This window comes from Pipra filicauda, unplaced genomic scaffold (assembly GCF_003945595.2).
Source record: "Pipra filicauda isolate LSUMZ 115617 unplaced genomic scaffold, ASM394559v2 scaffold21_size4447388_pilon, whole genome shotgun sequence".
In the NCBI taxonomy this organism is placed as follows: domain Eukaryota; kingdom Metazoa; phylum Chordata; class Aves; order Passeriformes; family Pipridae; genus Pipra; species Pipra filicauda.
Window position 1 is genome coordinate 3,062,153 of NW_024104332.1, and position 13,958 is coordinate 3,076,110.

The window sequence follows — 13,958 nt, forward strand, 5'->3', positions numbered from 1 at the left end:
TTCTCCCCCCTCAAGGTTATCTCTATGTCACATTGTTATATGACAGCACCTAAAATTCTAGCATACCTGTTGATGCAAAATTGTCCCCTATGCATTTTCTATCTCTATGCCACATTGTTATATAACAACACAGAAATGCTAGCATGCCTGTTGATACAGAATTGTTAAAATAAACCTTGCCAGTATATGTTTTCAGACACCGATTATTCAGTGTCGTTTCACTCTAATCCACCCCAAGGGAATTATTGATAAAAACCTGAGTTACCCCCCCTCTCCCCTTTTCCTGGGGCGGGTCGTAACAGCTTCCCATTCTTTTGGCCTGTGAGGAACACAAGGCTGTGCTGGGAAGCCACGAAGGGCTGCAGCGCCAACCCCGCTCCGGCGGGGCAGCCCCACGTGCTGCCGCGGGGCCCAGAGCCCAAAGGCCTGTCCCGAGGGACTCGGGCAGCTGAGCGGGGAGGCAGCAGAGCTGGCAGCAGCTGTGCTCCCCAGCCCCAGCATTGCAGCGGCCAACCGCCCCTTCCTCACCGTCACGGCATCCTGGCTGAGCACCACCAGGCCCCTCAGCACTTGGCGGCGCATCTCTGGGCACTCGCTCCACAGGTGCCTTGAAAGGATCTGCAGGACGCTTTCGCCGCACTCCCTCACGTCCAGGTAGACCAGGGCCTGAAAGGCACGGAGCGGTGACGGGCTGCCCGGCCGGCAGCAGCCCGCACCCGCACAGGGCTGGGCCCAGGCAGCAGCACAGGGCGCGGCACCGTCCCGGGCAGCCCTGCCCAAAAGCAGCAGTGGCTCTGCAGAGCCCCTGGGCTCCCCGCCCTGCGCAGGCCACTCGCCCGCTCCTCTGTGCCACCCAGCCCTGGCATTCCTTGGCCTTGAGGAGCCATGAGGGAAGCGCGAGTGCTGGCAGCAGAAGGACCCAAAACACAGCTGGGGACAAGTGTCACCCCAGCAGCAAGGGGCCAAGGGCACACAGTGGAGCCCCCCCTCTGCCCCAGCTCCCTTCACTGGGCTTCCCCCGCAGATGCGGCTGCACAAGGCCAGAGAGGTGGAGGCAGCTCGGCCAGGCAGCGCTCGCCATCAGGCTCACCTCCACAAGGAACGCCATGGCAGGGAGCTCCCAGGGACACATCTCCTCGCTGAGCAGCTCCAGGAGGCAGCACACAATGCTGCAACACCAGGGGGTGCAGACAGAGCCCATCTCCCTGGCAGGAGGGAAACAAGAACTGTCATGCCTGAGCTGGCTGGGCAAACCTCTGCCGGGACTCACTCCCAGAGGCCTGGTCTTTCCCCAGCACCCCGGCAGGGGACCAGGGCACTCTGGCAGGCGGCTCCTCCTGTGCACCCGCCTCTCCCAGCCTTTGCCACTCTGCTCGGCCATCCCTGGGTGACAAGGCCCTCCGGCCCATGACCACGGGCACTGCGTGGGGTGTCCTGTGCAGAGGGCAGAAATGACAGGGGCAGCGGGGACAAGGGGGTCTCACCTGGCCAGCAGACCCACTGCGTAGTGGTGGGTGTCGGCGTTGAGGAGCGTGTCCCAGCCACACTTGCGCTCCAGTGCCACCACCACGCTCTCGCAGCGCAGACGGTGCAGCAGGGCTTTGAGGGTCAGCACTGCAAACCTGCGTGCAGAGCAAAGCCCGGGTCATGCTGGGAGCCCTGGCCAGCCCCGAAGGCATGGGAGGGACAGGAGGAGTGGGATGGAGCACCTGTTGGGGTTGGTGGGAAGGCTGCGTTGCTTCTAACATTCCCTCCACAAGGTGTCAACCTCCTCCGGCATCTGCACTGTGCTGAAGAACACTTGGAAGAGCAGATGCACAAAGAGGTTGGGGAAACACTCCCTCACTGCCCGTGTGCAGCAGAGCAGATGGAGGATCTTCCAGAGTGCCACGGTTGCCTGCAAAAAGGAAACCAGCCGGAGACAGCTCTCAGTGCCCGGACATCCATGGGGCAGGGCCCGAGCGTGGCAGGGAGAGGCCGGGGGAGACACAGCAGGAGCAGCCGGCCTGGTGCCCCTGAACCTGCCCCTAAGCCAGCTTGCCAGCCCAGTGCCTGAGGCAGGGAGAGGCAGTGCTGGGGGAGGATGAAGAGCTGCTGGGGAGGTGACGTGGCGCTGAGCAAAGGCCAGTTCCAGAAACTCACAGCAAGCTGGCCAGCTTCCCAGGACGAGGGCGAGGATCGTCAGCACCCACTCTGCAGTAGTTCTCAAGGAGATGATTGCTCTCCACATGCTCACAGCAGCTCTGGGGGGTCAAAGCTCTGTGTCAGCGGGCTCTCAGCCACAGTGCCACGGCCTGGGCACTTCCCGCTCCCAGCTGACAGAGCCACAGCACCCTGAGGAGCAAGGAGGGCACATGGGAGCAGGATCCGTGGCTGGCATGCCAGAGGCTCCGGGAACTCTTGGCCTGACAGACACCTGGGACGGGCTCTACAGGATGATGGGCTGGTGAGCCCTGGAGGCAGAGGGGCCCCATACCTGTCACAGCATGGGGCAGAGCGCAGCAGAGTCACCACCACATCCACGGGGTGTGCCTCGACCAGAGCCAGAAGAGTCCTGTCTAGTCTGCGCTCAGCACACACATTGGCCGTGAGCCACCGGTGGATGTACCTGACGAAGGCTGGCACCTGCAGGGGGCACGGGGCAGACTTGGAGAGCTGCCAGAGCCAGCAACTTGCCCGGCTTCCCCCGACAAGCGCTTCCCTTCCCACCACTCTGGGCTGGCCTCAAAGGCTGAGGGGGCCCAGCGGAGCCGGCGTGAGGGCCCACACAATCCCTGCAGGGCTGGAGCCCTGGCCACAGGCTGCTTACTTTCTCGGCACTGGAGACACCATTCTCCACAAGCAAATCCAGCAGGGCAGCGCTGGTCTCGGCATTGCAGAGGTCAGAGTTTGCCATGCCCCCAGCGCCCATGGCGATGGTCTCTTCCCTCCAAATGCACCTGGTGAATTGGCAAACCATCTGCAGGAGAAAGGCAGGAAGAGAGGGATGTGCCCTGGAGAGCTCCGACAGCGGTGCCAGGCTGAGCAGGGACAGCAGGCCCAGCCCAGGAGGCCGTGGCTGCAGGTACCTGTGCTGCCCTGCAGAAGCGGCCCCGGGCGCGGTCCTGCTCCTGTGTCCGGTCCCGGCCTGGATCTGGCAAAGAGTGAGCGCGGTCAGAGCTGAGGGGCTGCGGGACAGGCCGCAGAACACGGCCCAGCCCTGTGCTCCACAGGCAGGGCCAGCCCCGGGATGGCCAGTGCATGGAGCTGCCAGGAGATCAGCCCCAGGCCCTCCTTCCCCCTCCCTTTCCCCAGCCATGTCCACAGGGGATGGGATGGGATGGGATGAGGCCCAACTGGTTGCAGCTACCTGCCATGTGCCCCAGCTCTGCCACTCACCCTCCTGCAGGGGCTGGAACCACTCCACTCTTTCAGGCTGCCGAGCTGGGGCAGCCCCAGCACCTTCCTTCACCATCTTCATCCCAAACAGGCTAAGGCGTCTCCACACCACTCCACAGTCTGGTGTCAAGGGCAACTGCAACAGAAAAACCTGAGAAAAGCTACTGATCACCAAGTCCCACAGTGGGGCCTTGAGGGCACCAGCAGGAGAGGAGCCATGGAAGAGCTACAGTCTGGTCTCAAGGGCTCTTGCCACAAGGATGGAAGAGTTCTTGTAAAGGCTCCAGGTCAGCAAGTCCTGCGGTTGAGCCTCAAAGGCACCTGCTGAAAGGGTGGGGGAAACCTCGGAAGGCTGCGGGTCACCAAGTCCTGCAGTCTTGCCTCGAGGGCACCTGCAAGAGTAACGCTTCCAAAACGCTCCGGATCAGCAGGGAAGGAGTTGGCTGCACGGGGGCTCCGCACAGCACCGCTCTGTCCCATCTGTCCTGTCACATGCTCCGAGGAGCACTGAGGCATGGCCACCTCACCACCACTACTAAGTCATCACGTGCCACAAAGGGCCCTGTGACACACTGCCACGTGCCCTGGGGCCTCCCCCAGCCCAGCCAACCTGCCCCAGGAGGGAAGGAGTCCGTTCTCCAAAGCATCCAAGACAGCTGGACACGAACTTTAGGCACAGCTGAAAAACTAAGCAAACCCTCCCCTGCTGTGCCTGCCCACGGCAGCAGAAGGAGCCCCCTCGGCTGCCAACGCAGCCGCAGCGGGAAGGCCACGGGGCCTCCACACGAGCTGGCACGGGCTCCTTGGGAGAAGTGCCGGCTGGTGGCCCTCCCGAACACGGGGCTGTGACACACAGAAGGAAAGTGGGGGCGAGGGCACCAATGCTGCTCTGACCGCATTGGCCAGGGCTGCACCAAAATCAGCAGCTCTGGCAAGTCCTCGTTGAAGGAGACCTGCCACTGCCCCCAGTCCTGGCAGGTCTGGTGCCCATCTCCTGCCCCACAGAGCTATGCCTCCGGGGTACTTCTGGCAAGGCCATCCCGACCACCTCTACATCCACATCCCACAGTAGCTCCACAAGGCTTTCAGTTAGGCTGTACATTCTTTTGGCCTGCGAGGAACACAAGACTGTGCTGGGAAGCCATGAAGGGCTGCAGCGCCAACCCCACTCTGGCGGGGCAGCCCCACGGGGCTGAACGGGGAGGCAGCAGAGCTGGGAGCAGTTGCCACAGCTCCCAAAGCAATTTGTGCCATCACATTCTGTCCTTCTTGCAGTCTGAATCTAAACTGAAAAGTTTCCAGCCACAATTCACACAGACAAATGTGCTCTCAGACCTGGGCCCTTACATTTGGAAACTTCTATTCTCATCCCAATCAAGTGACAGTCACTTTCCCCTTGCAGCCAGTGAACAGCTCTCCCACTGTGGTGCTCTGCACTTTCCTGCTCAGCTATGCATATCATCACACACGTTCAGTTATGCAGAGACCAACATGTCCATGAGACTCCAAACACAAAGATGTGCCAGGACAAAAGCAGTTGCTGTATAATTCTTTCTAATGGCAAACTTTCAACAACATACCACACACCTGCGCTTTGCACCTTCCTTCTCAGCTATATAATGCCACATTTTTTCACTCTTGCAGAGCCTAGCTTCAAACCTGAAAACATCCAGCAGCTGCTCCCATACAATGTGTTTAAGAACAGAAGCCCTTTGACATTCCCTTTGTAAGTGTATACTGCACACACCCCAGTGTACGTGCCTGGTCTTTGCTTTCCCTGTTGTTCCTAGGAAAGGTCAAAGAGCTTAACAATGGGTCTTTCCAAAAAGGGTGCATCACCTATGCAGGGGATCTCCCACCTTGCTCCTGTTCCTAATCAGAAACTGATCTGATAAGCCAGGTGATGGAGAGAACAAAAACCTGCCTGAGGGCTAAGATCCATGTCAGTCCCACAAGCAGCTGGCTGTGGAGCAGAACTGACCTGGATCTAACTCCTTTTTAAGACGGATTTCCTCCACGCAGGGTCAGATGAACAGCTGGCTTTGTTGGTGCATGAAAAGGTACATGGCAAGAGCACTGTCTCAGTGGCCTGTGAGTTATGCACCTGCTTCCAGAGGGCTGGATCCAGACTGGCCACATGTCAGTGGCTACCTGCCCTTCCTCAGCCTTTGCTGCAGCCCTCGATCTGAGCTGAGCTGACATTTCTGTGCCTGGCCAACTGAGCAGAGAGCCAGATTCTCCAGAGCTGACCCTTGAGCAGGATGCAAGGGCAGCCCATTTAGGACCAGACTTTCCTGCTTTACTGGGACAGGTGCTGATTAGAGGTGAGCATCAGGTGGTTGGTTTTCTGCCATCCCCAGCCGTGGGGAGTTGGGTTCCCACCCTGGGCAGCAGCAGTGCTGGCACCTCATGGGGCTCACCCAGTTCTCACCACAGCAGGGCTCAAGGCTACCACCACATGCATGATTCAAACCCAGTGCCAGACACAGGCTGGGATGGAAATGCTGGTGACCACCTACAAGTCTGCAGAAGTCAGGGACACACCCACTTGGGATTTGAGTGCAAAACAGCATTTTTGACATGCAGCAGCAGTGGCACGGCCCTTCCCACACCGTGACACAGGCCACGTGTCTACAGTGGAGTGTCAGACCTGTCACATACTTTCTTGCCTTCCCCTCTCCTATGCTCTAGCCAGCTCTTCAGGATGTAACCAAAACCACCATTTTAAGGACATGCACAGTATCTGTGATGTTTCACTTATTGTTTTGCTGCCACCAGCAATATTGATATAAAAAAAAAATAATGATGAAACTTAGCAATGATATAGCTCTTTATATTTTTGAAATCTCTGTACAAACATTACTTAAACAAAGCAAGGTAGTATGCAAAACAGTCATTGCTTAGAATAATCAATCAATGGGTTGTGCTTCAGTGGTGACACTGGGAGAGGAACAAGAGTGCCGGAAGGGAAGCAACAAACCAGAGGTATAACAAGGTCTCGTCTTCGAAGTTGGGGTTATGAATGGAGAAAGTAAGTGTCAAGGACAGTGTCTGAGAGTGTTCTTTAATATCCTTACACCAGGTAGGTAAAACCAATGTATTTGCACTATCACACAGGAAGATGGGGGAAGAATAACTACTTAATGCAAATAATATACAGCAATATATATATATGTCTGTATAAGTACATATTCACACACACACCCCCCTTTGATCCTAAATTTGCTAAGGATGCCTCAGTCAAACTACAACAGAAATTATATTGGTATGATAACAACGACAATATTAAAAATGTGAAAACAGTGCAGTGACATCGACTGTGGATCTTTCCCTCCAGAGAACAGATATTCCTTAAACTGTTCCATCTGCCGAGGCTGGCTGCAAACACGGCTCTCAATTCCTCTTTCCTGGAATGACTGAAGAAAACAAAAACTCAACTACCCCCAGGACTCATTCCTGCCTACGGAAATGCTGCCGGTGCAATTAACCGCCCGTTCATTCACAGGCGACAGGACAGCCCTTTGGCTGTGAAGGCTCTAAAGAACACCATGCACTGACATGACCCAACAAGGAACTTGTGTCCTATCTGCTCCCCACAGCCCTGCCAGGTCCAGGATTCCAGCCCCAGCTCGGTTCCTGCAGCCCCCCTTGGTTTGCATCATTCCCAGCTCAACAGAAGTGATGGAAGCAGCAGTTTTATTGGAAGCACCATACTGGCTCAGGCACACAGTGCCAGTGGATGTACTAAGGGACTGATTTCCATCCCCCCCAGGTGTGTTTTAGGGACAAAAACCTGCCTAGTGATGAAACACCCTCCCCAGCCGGTGGCTCTAAATACCCAGCCTGCCTGCCCAGAGACCCACACGATTTTTCTTGCATGGGGAATCAACCCAAAATTGTTGGAAATACTCCAGACCAGTTGTTTGCATAAAGGAAGGGCAGCAAGCCAAGTGGGTAATTCCTTTGGTCCATGCTCCCCATGTCTCCTGCACAAGGGCCTCTCCAGCAAATTTCCCATCCTGTGCCATCATTTCTACATTAGAAACTAGAGAAAGCAGCTATTTCAATTTCTCTCTCCTCCTCCTCCTGCTTCCATCAGATGCTGACTCAGCAATGGCTGAGCACATCCATCCCACTGAGCCACCAGTAGGACAGGGACCAAGCCCAGGAAACTGTCCCCTTCCAGCCCTGTGGCACAGAGTTCAGTGTCCCTTCCAAAATCTTCCTTGTGTCCTTACCAAAACCTGTGCCTCTGTTAGCTCTGGGTAACCCCAGGATCAACATTACCTCCTTTCCCCACAGGAATCTTTTAAGCTCAACTGAAAACATTTCCTATTAGAAAATAAATAAATAAATAAACAAATAGATAAAGAAACCCAACAAAAACCACACGGTGATTCTGAGACAGGATAATTGTATTTTATACATTTTATTTCTGCGGGTTTTTAGGTTTTAAGCGACATGAGACATTTTTGTTCTGACTGTATCCCTGAATTGCAATTCTTCTTCCTTTCCAGTAAACTTTGGGATAATTTTCACAGTGGACAGCTTTATAATGATAAAAACGCAAAGAATGCAAAGTGTAGCTTCTCTGCAAGCATGAGCCTTCCAAACATAAATTTAAGGAATGGCAATAATCAATTATTTTGAAAACCATGGATATTTAAAAAACCCAAAATTTTAATTATGTGGTGACTGTGACTAAGTCAATTCTTAGACCTGATTCTCAATTCCTGGCTGGTTATTTTTTTAAACACAGCTTGGTTTCCAAAGGCAGCACTTCTCCATGACACAGGCTCTGCCTCATGCTACCAAACACTCTGAACCAAGTTTTAACTCATGCATATTTGCACTGAGAGCAGGGTGAGTTTGGGGTTTTCCCTGGGGTAGACAGCACTCTTGGACATCACAGAATCATGGAATGGTTTGGGTTGAAAGGGACCTTCAAGACCATCTTGTTCCACCCCCCTGCCATAGGCAGGGACACCTTCCACTAGCCCAGGTTGCTCCAAGCTCCATCCAACCTGGCCTTGGATGCTTCCAGGGATGAGGCAGCCACAGCTTCTCTGGGCAACCTGTGCCAGGGCCTCTCCACCCTCACCGGGAGAATTTCTTCCCTATATCCAATTAAAATCTACCCTCTGTCAGTGGGAAGCCATTCTGCCTTGTCCTGTCACTCCAAGCCCTTGTTCCAAGTCCCTCTCCAGCTCTCTTGGAGCCCCCTTTAGACACTGGAAGGGGGTCTAAGGTCTCCACAGAGCCTTCTCTTCTCCAGGTGAACACCCCCAGCTCTCCCAGCCTGTCTCCAGAACTGGACTGATGAAGTGCAACACCAGTTCTGAGATCCTCACCCTCTCCGCAGCAAGTTATTTTCGATTTAGAGCAACAGCACCCAAAAATCTTCTACTGCTGAGCTTCCTATGAAGTAACAAGCCATGAAAAGATTTCTCTAAGACAAGGAGAAGATGAGAATTGCCAGCTGTCCAGACACCCCACTGCTGCACATCCCTAAGCAAGTGGAGTCACCGTTCCCATCACTACCTGTGCGACATCCACACCGCTGGGGGAGAAGTGTGGCTGACAGGCTCTACATGAAACACTCAAGAGACAAGCAGTAAGAAGTAATCTACAGTTATTACCAGGTCCTGAATACAGCCATAAGCGATATTTCAAGTGTTAACCTTTAGGCCCAGATTTTCTTAAAATGATCCTGCATAACATATATATATATTATATATATATATATATTTCAAACATCTATATTTAAAATTACCTACTTTCATAACCTACAAACTTTACTATAGCCAGACTGCCATCTGGAGAAAAAACATCTTAAATTAGATTTCAAGTATTCATCAACATTAAAGTTGTTGTTCTAAGTCCTTTGAAGGTCCTGAGACAAACACTCAATTACAATTATATAAATATTCAATCAAAATAATTATATAAATATTCAATCAAAAATAAGGGGGGGGAAGTAAAAGAACAGAAGCAGCTCCTAGAGCAGCAGTACAAGTCCCCTGTGCAGGTCAGCTCCCACCCATCCAGCTTTCCAGACCCCTCAGCCTTCCAGCGCTGGTCTCCCACAAAATTTGGCAACTGCCAGAGGCTAAGTTGCCTTATCTTTTGCAGTCACTTGAAATTATATACATCACTATCCCTTCTTGCTCAGTGATAGTGATTTGCAGGGAACCCTCCCAACTGCCTTCTGTGTGTGAACTGCACAAAAAGGAACGAGGGATTGAAGGAAGCCAAGCAGTATTTTATTGACTCCCAGAAGACAGATATGGATTGCACATAACCCTGGAAAACTTCTTTTTAAAATCCTAGAATTATAAACAGGAAAACTCATTCCTCATAAATAACCTGACACCACTCCTTTGTCAAAAGGTTTTGGCATGGAACGTATTTCCTTTACAGTTTAATTCTGATTGTTCATTCGAACAGCTTAAAAAACTAAGTCTATAATAAAACAAATATTTTGCTCATATTTTTGACTTCATTAAAAAAAAATAGTTTGAGTCACTACTTTTCTAGTCCTCAAAAAAATTTCAGAGAGACACCAACATTCGAATGAGTCCCTTAAAAATGTGTATTTCACCTAAGAGCAGTAATGACCTTGAGAAAATGCACATGGTGTGAACAGCTTTTCCTCCACCCTGCAGAAACATTCCCATACTCAACTACAGCCCCTAAACAGAACTTCTGCCACATGAACAAGACAAGGCCAATGCCCCAGTGCTTACAAAATCTGACCACATGCATTTAAATTCCTTTTGGAATAGGTCAGTGTACACCTCAGTTGGATGATGACTGCAAGAGCCTTGTTGGGCTTGCAGGGGCCATGGGAGTGCTTTTAGTTTTAATGAGAAGCAGACAGGGTAACTGAAGCCACCTATGAGGGTGAATTAACACAGCCCATCTCTTGCAGCCTGTCCCCCTGGCAGCTGGAAAAGGCAGTAACCTCTGGAAGCATCAGACTTTTCTGAGGGGATCCCTAGGTCACAGACTCTCTTGCCCTCCCAGAGCAGTGCTTGCTATTATCCATAGAATCACCCAAATGTATTGTTGGCACCTCAGTGCCTTATTTCCAAGACATTAACCCTGAGGCTTCAACTAACGCACGAGTGATTTTCATGTCTGGTCACTTCTTGAAGTGGAAAATAGGTTCCTACTTGAGCAGTAATGTCTTGGCATTCATGATCATCCCAAAGTGGTTTTACACCAGTCTCCAACACCCCAGGTACTTGCTAACCCCAGAGGTGCTGGGGCTGAGGTACCTGGCTCCAGTTACAGCCCCACAACATGCAGGCTTTGGCCATGCGGCTAAACCGATTCCTGCTCCGCTCCACTGCTCCGCAGAGGCACCGGCACAGCTCCAACTGCACCTCCGACCCAATGTGGGCCTATGAGCAACCCTTGACTTCAAAGCACGGACCAGCCTGCTGGTCTGACGTCCTGCGTGGCACAGGTAAGGGGCAGTGAAGCAGAGAACAGGAACCAAGAGCTGGAGTGTTGGTTTGGTCGGATTTGGTTTGGTCAGGAGAAGCCCCATGCCGTGAAGCATCACCTGGTTTGCACAGGGAGCACAGAGGGTCTCTGAGATGATCTTCAGAGAGCACAGGTGACACCTCCATGGGCACGAGCCACGGGATGTGTTTGGACACGTCCCGTACCACACATCACCTCATCTGCCACTGATGTCATGAACTAAAAAGCGGTTTTAAGAACTCCTCCTGTACAGCAGTTCATCAAATGGACCTCACAATATTCCGCTTCTATCTTACAGTTTGACATAAAGCAGAAGTGTCTACACTTTTAGGAAAAACACTTTTTAAAGTAACAGTCAAAACAAATGAGTGCACCCAATTAGCTTCATGAAGCCCATCACACATGTAAAGCCAAAAGGCAACGAAACCTCAGAGACACAACAACTTGGGTGAAAGCAGATATAACGCCCAGGAAATAAGTTTTAACAACTCTTTTGTCCATTCCAAGAGTTTCTCATTAATACCCAACAGGGGACTGGTTTTGGCAATTCAGGCTTAGTGCCCTTAAAACGAGCAAATTTTTTTTAAGCTGTCACATTACTGTTACAGTTAAGGTTGTATTCTGATGAGTTCCTGGGATATACAAGTCACCTACTTCTAAACGTTATAGGCTTCTGCACATTACAGACTAAACTTCTTAACTTACAAATAATTATTTTTGCTGTTTCCAGTTTACAATGGTAAAAAAAAATGAAGACTTCACAATGGGTGTAAATGGGAGGTAAATGTATTTTTAAAAACAGAATAAAAAGCTGCATGTTAAAAACTGGGTCACAGACTAATAAATACATACATCGAAGACATGAAATTTTCAGCAGCTGGTTTTAAAGAGCAAGGAATTGGGAAAAAACTAGCTGTCCAGACTCCATTCTGGCTCTGTTGTCTATGTGCTAAAAATATCTGCAGTTCAAAAACAAGTTAACAGAGCAGTAGAATCAGCTTTGTCACCTATTTTTAAAAAATTAAGCTACTTCCTAAAAGTGTGGTGTAAAACCTAGAGAAACTTTTAATTTCTTCATGCACTTGATGACACTGAATTAAAAAAAGAAATTATTTTAACCCAGAAAAAATGAGTCATTGTATACAGTAAGGACAGCCTTACTGCAGGTTTTCTACAGCAAAAGTATTTCTAGAAATACACCAGAAATTACTTTCCTATAACAAAATATACAATTATGTGTCAGATCATCATTGAGTTTCATTACTCAGGCGAAACAGAAACAGTTACTGTGAAGTTTCAAAAAAACCCCAAAGAAACCCAACTCCAAACAGCAAAAAGATGTTTTGATGGCTGTGGAGATGCCAGAAAGCAATGCTGGACACCAGGAATTTTCAGAACAACTCCCTTTCCAAAGTGATGTGCAGTTTGTGAATTAGACCATGAGTGAAAACTGATCTTGTTCTATGGGCTTCTCCACCCAGGCTCCAAGTCCTGCCTTCAGGAATGCTTTAAACAAACACTCTTTGGCAGTTTGATACTCAGTGGCTCCTTGCTTGGTATCGTGGTACAGGTTGGGCTTGAGGATCTTTGAGCGCAAGCTGGAGGAAAGCTGTGGGGATTACAGACAAGAAAAGAAGAGAGACAAGACCCTATTAAGCCAAACAGTTTGAGAGTGACTGAGTTATTCAAACAACTAATATTAAAACAATGTAAGGATCTACCAAACAAAATGGTTGAGGCCAAAAAGCCACAGACGTGCTTTCTGGTAGCTTTTCTTTCTGAGAGGAAAAAGGAAAACCTCAGCAGTTTCAACTGCAGTGAAAATGGGATTATCCTTCCAAATAAATAAAAGCGAGAAGGCAAGTTCAAAGGAGACAGCATCCTTTGCTTAGTCAGCTATAAACCAAGGGGTATGCATTTTGGACTAGACAGCATCACATTAAAGAGTAAGTTAACAAACACATATTCTTTTACATTACTGTCTGGGGCAGTAGGTAACTGGCCTCAAGTTGCACCAGGGGAGGTTTTGATTATGTATTAGGAAAAAAAATTATGGAAAGGGTTGTAAAGCAGTGGAACAGGCTGCCCAGGGAAGTGGTGGGGTCATCATCCCTGGAAGTGTTAAAAAAAAAAAAAAAAAGTGTGGATGTGGCACTAGAGGAAGTGGTTTAACAGTGAACACGATGGCAGTGCTGTGCTGATGGTTGGACTTGATGACTTTAAAGATCTTTTCTGGCTTTGATGATGCTGTGATTCTAACACCAGGTTTAGCTTAAAACAGGCTCACAAAGTGGCTTCTGAGCCCAGAGAGCACACAGAGGTATTTCACTAAGCACTGGGCAGTGGGAGCTGTGGCAGCCTGGGGGCCATACCTTGGCGTGGATACGCATCCAGCGGCTGTAGAACGCGTGCTTACACAGGCGGGACGCACGGCCCATCTCATCCTTGCCAGTCGTGGCATTAATGACTTCCAGACCAGTGTCTCCTACTGTCCAGTTCACACTGAAGTTTGGGGCTTTCCCTGGCTGACGGGCTTCTGCATTGCTGATACCTGAAAGGAAAGTGATGTTTAAGGACAATAACACATACAAACTATTGACTATTCTTTTTTTTTTTGGTTGGGGAGCAATCTGTTTGTAAGACCGCTCTTTTACTTTGAGGGCATTCTCCTGCAGATTTCTCACCGACTTGTGGTGGTAGCACCATGGACATCTCATTCTTATCCTGGCTAAAGTGCTCTCTACTGTCCTTCCCAGCAGGGCAAGTGTGCATTGCTGGAGAAACCAGCCTCCTTGTTGGAGGGGATCATGGAGAGGTCTGTGGCAAGTGTTCATGGAGACAGTAACAGGAGTGCCTTGCCATATCCTCCTCACAAGGATCTGGTCTTGCAAGTGAACAAATTCATTATTAACCAGCAAATAGTTATGAAGCAGAACAAAAGTTGTTCTGCTCCAGCTCAAGAAACTGCTGCTCTCAGAGCCCACTCAGTAGCTGAGTGTAGCAAGGAGCCAACACTGTGAGAGTTTGGCAGCTGTAACTCTTCAGTCAATTCCCTTTCACTCTGATGTAAGAATTCAGGTGCATGTTGC

General features: G+C 50.5%; 2 protein-coding genes across 4 annotated transcripts in view; both read right to left on the reverse strand.

Moving 5' to 3' along the window:
- Window positions 1-305: 305 nt before the first annotated feature.
- Window positions 306-4,590, reverse strand: LOC120323252. The gene is made up of 10 exons (XM_039381391.1): window positions 3,379-4,590; window positions 3,069-3,133; window positions 2,810-2,959; window positions 2,477-2,625; window positions 2,143-2,243; window positions 1,710-1,897; window positions 1,485-1,622; window positions 1,091-1,205; window positions 529-666; window positions 306-319 (listed from the first exon to the last, which is right to left on the reverse strand). The coding sequence occupies exons 1-6, from the start codon at window positions 3,458-3,460 to the stop codon at window positions 1,764-1,766; spliced, it is 681 nt and encodes a 226-aa protein (XP_039237325.1). The 5' UTR covers window positions 3,461-4,590; the 3' UTR covers window positions 306-319; window positions 529-666; window positions 1,091-1,205; window positions 1,485-1,622; window positions 1,710-1,763.
- A 6,599-nt stretch (window positions 4,591-11,189) lies between these two features.
- The window catches only part of ADARB1 (adenosine deaminase RNA specific B1), a 67,778-nt gene continuing 65,009 nt past the window's right edge, over window positions 11,190-13,958 (reverse strand). For all 3 annotated transcript variants that reach the window (XM_027752012.2, XM_039381362.1, XM_027752014.2), the window contains exons 10-11: window positions 13,242-13,420; window positions 11,190-12,478 (exon numbers count right to left, since the gene is read on the reverse strand). In XM_027752012.2, coding sequence (XP_027607813.1) covers window positions 12,302-12,478; window positions 13,242-13,420 — 356 coding nt within the window. In that variant the 3' untranslated portion in view covers window positions 11,190-12,301. The remainder of the gene's footprint in view (window positions 12,479-13,241; window positions 13,421-13,958) is intronic.

Bases quoted from the DNA above. Each gene is read 5' to 3' on its own strand.
- LOC120323252 (XM_039381391.1), bottom strand. From the start codon at position 3,460: ATGAAGATGGTGAAGGAAGGTGCTGGGGCTGCCCCAGCTCGGCAGCCT. The intron at 2,626-2,809 runs GTAAGCAGCCTG...TGCCCCCTGCAG, and splicing joins GTGTCTCCAGTGCCGAGAAA to GTGCCAGCCTTCGTCAGGTA. The intron at 1,898-2,142 runs GTGAGTTTCTGG...TCCTTTTTGCAG, and splicing joins GGGAAGCTGGCCAGCTTGCT to GCAACCGTGGCACTCTGGAA.